The 12,625-nt window shown below is 41.3% G+C and overlaps 1 protein-coding gene across 2 annotated transcripts in view; it reads right to left on the bottom strand.

Annotated features, from left to right (window-relative positions):
• Positions 1 to 872: 872 nt before the first annotated feature.
• Positions 873 to 12,625, bottom strand: part of acoxl (acyl-CoA oxidase-like) — a 46,525-nt gene continuing 34,772 nt past the window's right edge. For both annotated transcript variants that reach the window (XM_024425100.2, XM_024425101.2), the window contains 2 exons: positions 6,551 to 6,652; positions 873 to 2,345 (listed from right to left, as the gene is read on the bottom strand). In XM_024425100.2, the coding sequence (XP_024280868.1) occupies positions 2,178 to 2,345; positions 6,551 to 6,652 (270 nt within the window). In that variant the 3' untranslated portion in view covers positions 873 to 2,177. The remainder of the gene's footprint in view (positions 2,346 to 6,550; positions 6,653 to 12,625) is intronic.

The raw sequence follows: 12,625 nt of genomic DNA, 5'->3' as shown, positions 1-12,625 counted from the left end.
GCTACTATTTGCTATTATTTACTATTATTATGTATCCTGCAACCAGTCACTTTCTCCCAATCCCCGCCTACATGTACATATCAACCTCAACTACTCCAGTATCCCTGCACACTGTACATTTGGTACAGACACTGACCCTGTATATACTGTTTTATATGTCTTCCTTTCTTATTTATAGTGTTTTTCTAGTTCTACTGTTTTGATATTGAATACTGTATCATTGGGAAAGGGCTCACAAGTTAAGCATTTCACTGTACTTGTGCATGTCACAAATAAACCTTGATAAAACTTGAAACTCTCCCTCTCTCTCTGTAGGTGAACAGTTTACAATATTGTAGTAGTACATTAGCCTACTGAATTCAAAGAGGGGCAACTTCACATGTCAAGATCCTTTACTGTACCTACGAACATTTCAGTTGTCAGAGAAATTCTGAGGGTCTCTTTCTATTAAAATAAACTCCATTAGATGATAATACATTTCAGCCAAATAGTTTTACAGATAATCAACATTGAGAAGAATTGTAACACATCAGTTAGAAGACACAAACAAATTGTACACATCATTGAGCCCCTGAGATAGTTGTTGGATCGGTTCTTCACACTTTCACCCACACATTCTCAGTTAGAAGAACAGCTATTTCACAAGACAGTGTTAAAAAGCCAGCTACTCCTTCTCACAATCATGCATGTGTTGATCATTTGCACAATGAAACACTAATTATATAACTGGTTCACAACAAATTAAAACACAGCATTGTATGTCATTTTATGAATATTGAGCAGAGTACTTTAACTTCTTGTTTTAACTGTTGACTGCAAGTCTTCAACAAAGGTAAAACATTTACAAGAGAAAACATGAGCGAAACAAGATACACTATACAGCACATTTATTCCTATTAAGTACATTTATTAAGAGCAGTGACAATTGATTTTCAGATATGACAAAGATACAGTACAAAACTGATGACACTTTGTCATGGAACAGTTTTAATGTATATGCAAGCACGAGTAACCTACAGAGCAAACAATGTTTGTTCATCAAGAGTCGATCAACATTTACAGGCCTACATGTTATGCAGACAACTGATCAGAAAATTGAAGGATATAAAGTAGCCTACACTTCCCACATGTATTGTGTCACAAACCATTTGCTCACTGTGCTCATATTAATAAAATATATTATAAACATATCTTGTGTAATTTCCATTTTTGTATGTTGTTGAATCAAACTGCTGGCCATCACGGTCTAGCCGGTGTTGGTGAGGGAATGTGTCTGGCAGAGAGATTCACAGTCAGTGTGTCTCTATATACGCTGTGGATTTTATTGGTTGGGTGGGTGATTACACATAGCTCACTGGTCCACTTTGTGAAGTTACCACATGCTGTTAGCATTGCAGCCTAGCTGTCTATTGAGTCAGTCTGCTCCCATACACCTACGGTCTGGTCTCAGGCTAGGTCTCAGCAAGTAAGGGAAACAAGTATCAAATGCTACATTACATTAGTCTTTCTTAATATTAAGGCAAATAGAGTTGTTAAAATGTAGTTGTGTCTCACTAGTGTCATGAATACATTTAATTTCAAAGCTTTTTTTTGTGCAAACAAAATTAGCACATTTTCAATAAGCAACACTGATTGTGTCAAGCTATTCTGAGCCACATAGGCATCCACTGTATGTAATGGATTGGACCAAGCAAAGTACAAAAGCTCCCAAATGCACACATATCAAATAAAACCCAATGATTTGACAGTATAACAAACATGAAGCATTTCAACATTTCTTTGAGAACTGATAAGAGATTTAAATAGAAATTAATCAAAATGCGACTGTCCCGTGTATTATGCCTGCGGCTAATGACACTAGTCTAGACAACTGGGTCTGTAGTCTTCAGACCATGTCCAGATTAGGCAAAATATCATGGGCTCTGTTCTAATATCCACACTACGTCACTTAGAATGCATGCATGCCAAATAAGTTGCTTTATTCTAAGTGGTATGCTAATATGGACATTGTAACATAGCCCATGGCTCTTCACTGAGACCAGGATGAGTCAAGCAGTGAGCAAGGCCCGTATCCACAAAGTGTCTCAGAGTAGGAGTGCTGATCTAGGATCAGTTTAGCCCTTTAGATCATGATGAACACTATTATATGGACAGATCCTAGATCAGCACAGTAGGGCTCATAACTTGGAGGCTCTGATGGGGTGCTCCGGTGCAGAGTAGAAGGCCCACTCAGCCCGGGGGTTGGCCACCCCAGCAATTGGCGCCTGGATGCAGCAGGAGGGAACGTTGAAGTCAGACACCACCTTCAGGGCCTCATCCTTCACCAATCTACACAGCTCCAACATCTGGAGGACAAACACAATATGAGTCAATTACATTTACATAAATCAATGCAATCAATGTGAGAAAATGGTTAGCCATGGATAAAGCTGATATGAATTACCTTGTAAGTAGCTTGTGTCAAAGGTTGAATTGGTGGTTTTTATAATGGTTATCTATTGGAATTCTAGACAATTTAGGGCAAGGTATAGACAAATAATGCAAATTAATCTGATTTGATTTGAGATGAACTTCAAGTCAAAGTTCAGTACAATCTTCTACTTTTCACAACAGTCCCCAGAAGGGGGAATGATTCAGCATCTTGAGTAAGAAGCATTGGCCATCATGGTATTGGCGGTACAGACACAGACAATGGTCAACTCTGGGCAGACAGGTGGCAGGTGTTGTATTGCACTGAGGATCTAAGTGTTCCAGTAGCAACAGAGCGTCCAGACTGACTCAAGGAGCTAAATAGCAGAGCCCATTGTCTTTAGAGTTCAGACTTTCAACAGATTCAACTGCCTATCAACAAAGTGTACTTGCATGATTGGGGGCGTTATGAGAGTTTGTAAAAGATAACAATGGGACATCATAGTGCAGAATGACTTAGTCTTCCTAACTGTAACTGCTAAAACAACGTGTCTGACTTTCTTGGTTTCCACTAGTTACCACAGCCGCAACGTCAAAATTGGCTATATCATAAAAATGTTTGAGAGGGGGGAAAATGGCCTTAATTTAAGGTTAGGTTTAGGCATAAGGATAGCAGTGTGGTTAAGGTTAGGGTTATGGCTATGGTTAGGTAGAACATCTCCTTTTAAGAAGATACATTGTAGAAATAGGCAGGCTTTGTGACTTTGTGGCTGTGGTAACTAGTGACGACAGACTTTCTTGCTTTGATATTCAGTCTCTTGTTCTAAAAAAATGCTGGAACCAACACCCAATCTGAGCTATCTGTGTTCACTGTGCAACTAAACAGGAAGGTAACTACACAGCAATCGGCAAACTTAATTATAGCAATAAACATTGAGATGAGCAATTGACTAATGTCACAGGTGCAGGCAGCCTCCCTCATTGGCCGACCAGTTTTCCATTGCTGTTATGCAGACAGTCATACTAATCATAATCTCAGGAGGGCCTATGATGTCATTGTTCCCAATCAGTAGGAGGGTAAACGTAAACAGCCTTATGGGATAGGGGTGTGGGAGAAGAATTGCCTGTGGATAATTCAGAAACCCATTAAAACCAATGTGGTGGAAAGGGTGAGTAATGCACGCCAACCCCACAAATCACTGAGACAGTGTGAACAAAGAGAACACAATGATGGGTATATTTCTTAAGACTAGAAACATCTTATTTTTTCCCCTTATATGCTGTAATTAATTTATTGAACATTTTTCAGCTCAACACTTAGTAAGCAATTCAGTTTGTGAAGTGAGGCAACAGCAAGCATAATTGTTAAAAAATCCAAAATATTAGCCCATCATAGGCCTGACTAAATGTAGATCCTTAATTCTGCTTTCACGTAGTTAATCTAGTATCATGTCACTGTTCATAGAGGTCTCTAGTTGTGTGGATAATCTTCATTTCATGAACAGTGATTGTTCCCTCAGATTCACAGCTTGTTCAAGACCCATTGTAATGCCTGCCACCTAGTGGCTCTTATGCAGAAAAGCACTAGCACATTTGACTCCATTATGTCGACTATGAGGCAATCTACTGTGCATTCAAAAAACTAAGTATGTACCCGTCCTTCTGGTATTTGTTACCATACATTTGTGCTATTTTCTTCCCCTCCAGGACATGGGGAAGTTTATAGACTGTGAAATACTGCAATACAACTTGGATATCATTTAGTCCTAAAAAAGTAACCTACTGATGAAAAAACAGAGACCAGGCCTGTGATAAAGTGTTCAATTTAACCAACTCTTCAGTCTTTTATTTGCATAACCCCATCTTATCTGTGGTCTATTAGGCACTAAATGATGCTTGGGCATGTTTGACGTGTAATTGCACTCTGCACCTTTCTAAAGAGCCCCCCCCCCCCTATAAAAGGTACTGAAGGGTGTCAACCTGTCTCTCTGTTGATCATATATCCTTCCTCACTCACTCACTCTCTCTCTCGCTCTCTCTGAAGTCTCATTCCCCCCTTCTCATCCTACTTGTCAAAGATGAAAGGAGCACAGCGCCCAGACTAGAGAAAGCAAGAGGAGCGCCAGGTTTAAACAAACAGGGTGAGAAAGAGGAGCCAGAGGAAAGGTCACCATCTCCACATTGATGGGGGGACCGAGGGAGAGTCAGCATTAATAGTCTGTGTCAGCTAGTGAGTAGTGGCTATAAGGTTAAGAGTGTGTGTGTGTGTGTGTGTGTGCGTGCATGTGTTTGGGGTTATTGACGACTAGTTATTTACAGCTACAGCAGTCCACCCCTGGCAGAGCCCAGGTTCCCATGCAGTGAACCCCATTACCCCCACGTGGCTGGAAGGGCTGGACACATGCTGAGAAAACCACATCTATATGTTACAACTGTTCTCTTTAGTAAGCCTTAAGAAAGACCACGTGGAGCCACCATGCTAATAAACTATCTATCTCACAGTCAATTGTTTCACAACAACAGACATCCTTGTTATGAAGTAGAGGAAGAGAGGGCTACATTAGAGAAGACCCAGGCTTTTACAACTCCCTCATAAAGTCTCTCTGACTCAAGCAGACTGTTACTACACAGTATCAAAAACAAAATACAGGGACCGTCAGGAACAGTTCCAATATTGAGCTGACAAGAACAGCAACAGCAAGCAGCAGTGTGTGGGTGTGTTGGCACACATAAACTGTAGGTGCGTGCATAGAGATCAATCTGATGATCATCACCCACCTCGCCTAGGGTACAGGAGGAGCCGGTTTCTGTCCAGGCTCACACAGTACAGTGAGGTAGGCAGGGTTTTGAATAGATGGGATACAGCTTTTGTCAGATTTGACTTTTCGTCGTAGGTTAGGAGAACTTATGCAGCAGGTTAGGAGAATTAAAGTAGCAGGTTAGGAGAACAAGGTTAAGGTTAGGAAAAGGGTTTCAGTTAGGTAAAATGCAAAACAATTATACTTTTGACATCAAAAGCTGTATCCCTTCTAGCCAGGACCGGTGGGCAAGGGCATTTGCATAGCCTGTTTAATACTGCTGCCTGTGTGGTGATAAGCAAAGACAGTCACTCTTATCTGTTCTGTTTTTCAGTGACTCTCACTCCACCTTCAGAGGAACTCACCTATGAGAGATGAGGATATGAGGCTTAGATATGCAGGAAATGGAAGTTACAGCAGATTGGCCCGTTACATAACAACACAAGTTAAATATAGATAAATACCTGACATAAGGAGTGTGGGAACCAAGCCTGTGTAAATGTCTGAACACAGCCTACCACTTCTATTCTGAAATATATACCATTCTCTCTACTAACAGATGTAGGATCTTCATCTGATGACCCTATTGCAGGAGAACCTTCCTTGTACTGTATTGAAGTTTAAAAAGGCTTCTAAAATGTGTTAAATCAACTTGATTTTCCCTCATGAAAATCAACCTCTACAAAAAGGTCCATTCATTTTAATCCACATAATAATTCACATTTTCTGTTGAGGCAGGATTATTCTCCTGATGTAGCAAACGATTAAGGTCCTACATCTGTACACTTTTCCTACTAACTTTGTTCAGGGTCTACAAGTGATATTTTCATCTGTTCCAATGATCTAGTCCAGGACCATGTTAAATAACTGTCTCCTCAGATATGACTGTTCCCAGTTGCCGCTCTGGCAGTAATGAGGGGTATTGACACAGCAAGCAGCAGCCATTTTGTTCCTCTGGAGGCAGTGTAAACACATAGCCTGAGCACCTGCTGGTTAGATGCTAGCACAGTGGTGTCGACTCCCCCTACTTATCGGCTCCGACGTGCTCTGCAGGGTGGGATAGCGCTCGTCATAAACACTGCTGTTTGATCACAGCTAGCTGTGAACAACTGGAATAACAGTGGGAATACAAGGGGCTATGGAAGTGGGGTTCTTGTTTTTGATCAATGCTAATTATCCATCTGAAGTTAGCATTTTTCACAGTTGTTCTCTGACGGTACAACAACAAGACTTCAGGGAAACTGACTAATCACTGTTTATCCCTCCACGTGGGTACACACACATAGAAGGAAGACATACAAGAACATATGCATGCAGTCTATTCTATAGGGCAGATATCTTACCTGGGTGCGTATCTGTCGGCTGGTAGCGGGGGTCAGGTAGTGATGCTCTAGATACCAGGCTCTCTCCTGGTACACCAGACTGGTGCCATGGAGGAGGCAGAACTAAGGAGAAGCAAAGACAGACAATCAAGCAATGGTAAAAATATGTCATAGTGAAATGTGTCACGTTCTACCTGCTAGCACAACGAAAAGGCTGTGGATGAGAACATCCTCTATAGTAACACACAAGTTGTGCACATCAGTTGTTCAAATGAAGACAAGGGATATTTGATTTAACAATAGAGTTGATGTTTCAATTGCAAAATGCAACTAGGTAATACAACTATTGCATTATATCAGTTAAACACAGAGGCCCCCAACTTAATGCACCACACACACACACACACACACACACACACACACACACACACACACACACACACACACACACACACACACACACACACACACACACACGCGTTTCTGACTACGCATCCGGTTATTGTGTTAGAATAACATGTTTGTTCCTGTCTGGTCAGAGCTGGTACTGTGTATTCTGAGGACCATGAAGGAAATGGAAAAACAGAAACGGGTAGTCTAATATCTTGTCTCTTCAGAGGTGATGGTGATGACAGCAAACCGCCACAGAAGATCAAAAGAGCGGAGTGGAAAATAGACAGAGAAAGAGAGAGAGAGAGAGAGAGAGAGACAGGAGAGAGAGAGAGATAGCAGACCCTCAACTCTACACGGTGGACACAGCTCTCCACTGAGAACCAAACAAGACCATTGACCTCTAAATAAAGAACACAGTTCAGGAGGTTTATCACGTTTCGGCAGCTTTGCTCATTTCCTTGGTTCACACAGTTCGGCTAGTGAAGGGTTGCCCACTGGGTGAGAGTAGTCGAAACCGAACATGACTACACAGTCCATCATCTCAGAAACCCAGAACTAAAATCTTGCGTAATTGCGTACAATGCTCGATTAAGTTCTGGGGGAGATGTTAAGAGAAAGATACTAACTCGAACTGTAAAATCTTTTCCCCTCATCAATCTATACACAATACCCCATAACTGAAATAGTATTCAGACTCTTCACTCAGTACTTTGTTGAAGCAGCAATTACAGTATCGAGTCTTCTTGGGTATGACGCTATAAGCTTGGTACACCTGTATTTGGGGAGTTTCTCCCATTCTTCTCTGCAGATCCTCTCAAGCTCTGTCAGGTTGGATGGGGAGCGTTGCTGCACAGATATTTTCAGGTCTCTCCAGAGATGTTCGATCGGGTTCAAGTCTGGGCTCTGGCTGGGCCACTCAAGGACATTCAGAGACTTGTCCCGAAGCCACTTCTGTGTTGTCTTGGCTGTGTGTTTAGGGTCGTTGTCATCTTTGTTCATCCTCGATCCTGACTGGTCTCCCAGGCCCTGCCTCTGAATAACATCCACACAACATGATGCTGCCACCACCATGCTTCACTGTAGGGATGGTGCCAGGTTTCCTCCAGATGTGACGCTTGGCATATAGGCCAAAGAGTTCAGTCTTGGTTTCATCAGACCAGAGAATCTTGTTTCTCATGGTCTGAGAGTCTTTAGGTGCCTTTTGGCAAACTCCAAGCGGGCTGTCATCTGCCTTTTACTGAGGAGTGGCTTCTGTCTGGCCACTCTACCATAAAGACCTGCTTGGTGGAGTGCTGCAGAGATGGTTGTCCTTCTGGAAGGTTCTCCCATCTCCACACAGGAACCCTGGAGCTCTGGCAGAGTGACCATTGTGCTCTTGGTCACCTCCCTGACCAAGGCCCTTCTCCCCGATTGCTCAGTTTGGCCAGCTCTAGGATGGAGTGTTGGTTGTTCCAAACTTCTTCCATTTAAGAATGATGGAAGCCACTGTGTTCTTGGGGACCTTCAATGCTGCAGATGTTTTTTGGTACCCTTCCACAGATCTGTGCCTCGACACAATCCTGTCTCGGAGCTCTACGGACAATTCTTTCAACTTCATGGCTTGGTTTTTGCTCTGACATGTACTGTCAACTGTGGGACCTTACATAGACAGGTGTGTGCCTTTACAAATCATGTCCAACCAATTGAATTTACCTCAGGTGGACTCCAATCAAGTTGAAGAAACATCACAAGGATAATCAATGACGAGGATGCACCTGAGGTCAAGGATCTGAATACTTATGTAAATAAGATATTTCTGTTTTTTATTTGGACTAAATTAGCAAGAATGTCTAAAAAACTGCTTTTGCTTTGCCATTATGCGGATTTCTTTTTATTTAATCCATTTTTGAATAAGGCTGTAATGTAACAAAATGTGGAAAAGGTTAAGGGGTCTGAATAGTTACCGAAGGCCCTGTAACTGGTGAACTGTGACAGGTGCATTGTGAAAACCTAACTGTGCATTGTTGTAGTTTAACAGTCTGCACAATGGACAAGCAGTCACAGTATCTGCAATGAGCAATGTTTTTTTTTCCTCTATGGCTTTGGTGGGGAACAGTAATACCCATTTAGCAGGATGAAACTCAAGGACCCCAGTAAAAGCTCTTTTGTTTGAGAACAGCTGTGTTACTGTTGCTGGTTCTGTACTGTCCAACAAGCTGTATTGATTGATTTGTTTGTTGCATAAGATGTAGTGTTTCATTGATGCACAACGAGTCACATGGAGAGAAGCTTCAGGGACACTTGAGGCTCTCTGTGCTTATACAACAGACAAAGGCTGTATCAGGGAGAGTTTGAACTGCCCTACAGCCTAGAGTAATTCCTTTGAAAAAAAATATTGACGAGAGTTGATTCAATGTGTAATTGTACAAGTTAAGTAATATGGGGGAAAACATCCTAGCAACAACATTTTAGGGGAGCATCAACAACATTGTGGAAACACCTAAGGCTTCGTTGGATAGACATCAAGAAGGTGTCCACTAGATAAATACTCTGATAAACAGCTGATGTGTTGTTCACTCACAGTTTCTGTTGATCAAAACTTAAATTAAGAATCACCACTGAACGTCCTTCTTATTCCCATTGTAACATATACTGAGTCCTCAAAAAAGGTGATTTCCAACTCTGTGTCATCACATTAAACATAACTCCGATTTTTTAAATATCACATGTCCTTGTATTCAGATGTTGGGATCAAATCACTGGCTTCACTTTACAATGTAATGAATAAACTATTGGTAAGTAGAGTACATATTAAATTAGCATTCCACTATATAAAAACACACTTTTTTAAATCGTTGAAACGTATTTATAACTATTTATAATGGATTATTCATGGGAGTTATTGAAGTCTAATCTTCACCAAGAAATGTGTGTAACATTGCACATCCTCAGATAAACGGTGTTAGTTCAGTACATATACATGTAAATCTAACCAGTGTAAGAGCTGGCATAAAACATTACTGGGTGAAGATGAGGTAATCAGTAGACATCAAACGCAATCTATCAAATTAAATAAATACTATTGATATGATATCTGTTTAGAGTGGTTGCAATTCATAACAATTTTGTAACCATGCGTGTGGAACAAAGTAACAGAATCATATGATGTAGCATCATTTGGAATCTGGGTCTGACTTTTGTCTCCAGGCGCTAGGTCAGACAATTGGTCAGACATTGGTGCTCCCTACGGCCACTTACATGCTTCTGCTTAAAATGTTAAAAGAAAACATTTTTATTTCTAAAAACAAAAAGTCAGACACAGATTCCAAATGATGCTACATCATATGATTCCATTTGGTTCAATACACGAAGCAATGGTTTCAAAATAGATGCCTACCATCTCCATAATGAATAGGCTAACCAAAAAATTGCATAGTCATTTCGAGATTCCAATAGATAACTCTGACATTTTTGTATTTTCTCATGTGACAAAAGTGACAGTAAAACATTGTGAACCAGAAATCTTTAACATTAACACAGATATCGTAATTTGTCCAAATGATCAGTGACGAAAAATCTGCGTTGCTACTACGATTTATGTTACTTCACTCCACAAGGAACTACATGGTCCATAAAATATGGTTCGTAACCAGTAATGTTTAATTATTGGCAACTTTCTCTTTCTTGAGTGGACTGAATGCTAATTTCCCGGGGTGTGTGTGATTTATTGTGGTAAATGAGGACGAGGGGTGTTTGTGGCAGCTCTCGTCAAATATGAGGTCTGGCCCATTATGACATTGTGTTGACATTGCTGTGTGAATAGCACACGGAAGCGTGGGCCTCTCTCTCTGTTCCCACTCTCTTCCTATTATGCAAAACTGGTAACCTGGCAAAAAGGGCTGGACAGAAACTTATCACAAGGTCATTAAGTTTCTTATCGATAACAGTCCTCCCAAAATGCTCTTTAAAGGCAGGTCTACATGGTAAGTATTAGAGCATCGTGGGGCCATCAGAGATTATTTGACATCAGATTGGATGTCTGACCTTGTAAGCAACATTGCTTGGAGCAATCTGAAACTGACTAAACCCACAACACAGCACTGACTATAAGAACGGCATAGGAAGACTGCATTTGAGCCATATTCAAATCAAATAGGACCGCCAATATACACTACATAACCAAAAGTACGTGGACCTGCTCGTCGAACATCTCATTTCAAAATCATGGGAATTAATATGGAGTTGATCCCCCCCTTTTCTGCTATAACAGCCTCCACTTTTCTGGGAAGGTTTTCCACTAGATGTTGGAACATTGCTGCGGGGACTTGCTTCCATTCAGCCACAAAAGCATTAGTGAGGTCAGGCACTGATGTTGGGCAATTAGGCCTGGCTCGCAGATGGTGTTCCAATTCATCCCAAAGGTGTTTGATGGGGTTGAGGTCAGGGCTCTGTGCAGGCCAGTGAAGTTCTTACACACCGATCTCGACAATCCATGGACCTCTGAATGGACCTCACTTTATACACGGGGGAATTGTCATGCTGAAACAAGAAAGGGCCTTCCCCAAACTGTTGACACAAACTTGAAAGCAAATAATTGTCTAGATTGTCATTGTATGCTGTACCATTAAGATGTCTCTTCACTGGAACTAAAGGGCCTAGCCCGAACCATGAAGAACAGCCCCAAACCATTATTTCTCCTCCACCAAACTTTACAGTTGGCACTAGCATTTCGGCAGGTACAGTGCCTTGCGAAAGTATTCGGCCCCCTTGAACTTTGCGACCTTTTGCCACATTTCAGGCTTCAAACATAAAGATATAAAACTGTATTTGTTTGTGAAGAATCAACAACAAGTGGGACACAGTCATGAAGTGGAGCGACATTTATTGGATATTTCAAACTTTTTTAACAAATGAAAAACTGAAAAATTGGGTGTGCAAAATTATTCAGCCCCCTTAAGTTAATACTTTGTAGCGCCACCTTTTGCTGCGATTACAGCTGTAAGTCGCTTGGGGTATGTCTCTATCAGTTTTGCACATCGAGAGACTAAAATTTTTTCCCATTCCTCCTTGCAAAACAGCTCGAGCTCAGTGAGGTTGGATGGAGAGCATTTGTGAACAGCAGTTTTCAGTTCTTTCCACAGATTCTCGATTGGATTCAGGTCTGGACTTTGACTTGGCCATTCTAACACCTGGATATGTTTATTTTTGAACCATTCCATTGTAGATTTTGCTTTATGTTTTGGATCATTGTCTCGTTGGAAGACAAATCTCCGTCCCAGTCTCAGGTCTTTTGCAGACTCCATCAAGTTTTCTTCCAGAATGGTCCTGTATTTGGCTCCATCCATCTTCCCATCAATTTTAACCATCTTCCCTGTCCCTGCTGAAGAAAAGCAGGCCCAAACCATGATGCTGCCACCACCATGTTTGACAGTGGGGATGTTGTGTTCAGGGTGATGAACTGTGTTGCTTTTACGCCAAACATAACGTTTTGCATTGTTGCCAAAAAGTTCCATTTTGGTTTCATCTGACCAGAGCACCTTCTTCCACATGTTTGGTGTGTCTCCCAGGTGGCTTGTGGCAAACTTTAAACAACACTTTTTATGGATATCTTTAAGAAATGGCTTTCTTCTTGCCACTCTTCCATAAAGGCCAGATTTGTGCAATATACAACTGATTGTTGTCCTATGGACAGAGTCTCCCACCTCAGCTGTAGATCTCTGCAGT

This window comes from Oncorhynchus tshawytscha, linkage group LG06, assembly GCF_018296145.1.
Source record: "Oncorhynchus tshawytscha isolate Ot180627B linkage group LG06, Otsh_v2.0, whole genome shotgun sequence".
Taxonomy (NCBI): Eukaryota; Metazoa; Chordata; class Actinopteri; order Salmoniformes; family Salmonidae; genus Oncorhynchus; species Oncorhynchus tshawytscha.
The sequence above is the reverse complement of the archived record's forward strand: the minus strand, read 5'-3'. Positions and strand labels throughout refer to the sequence as shown.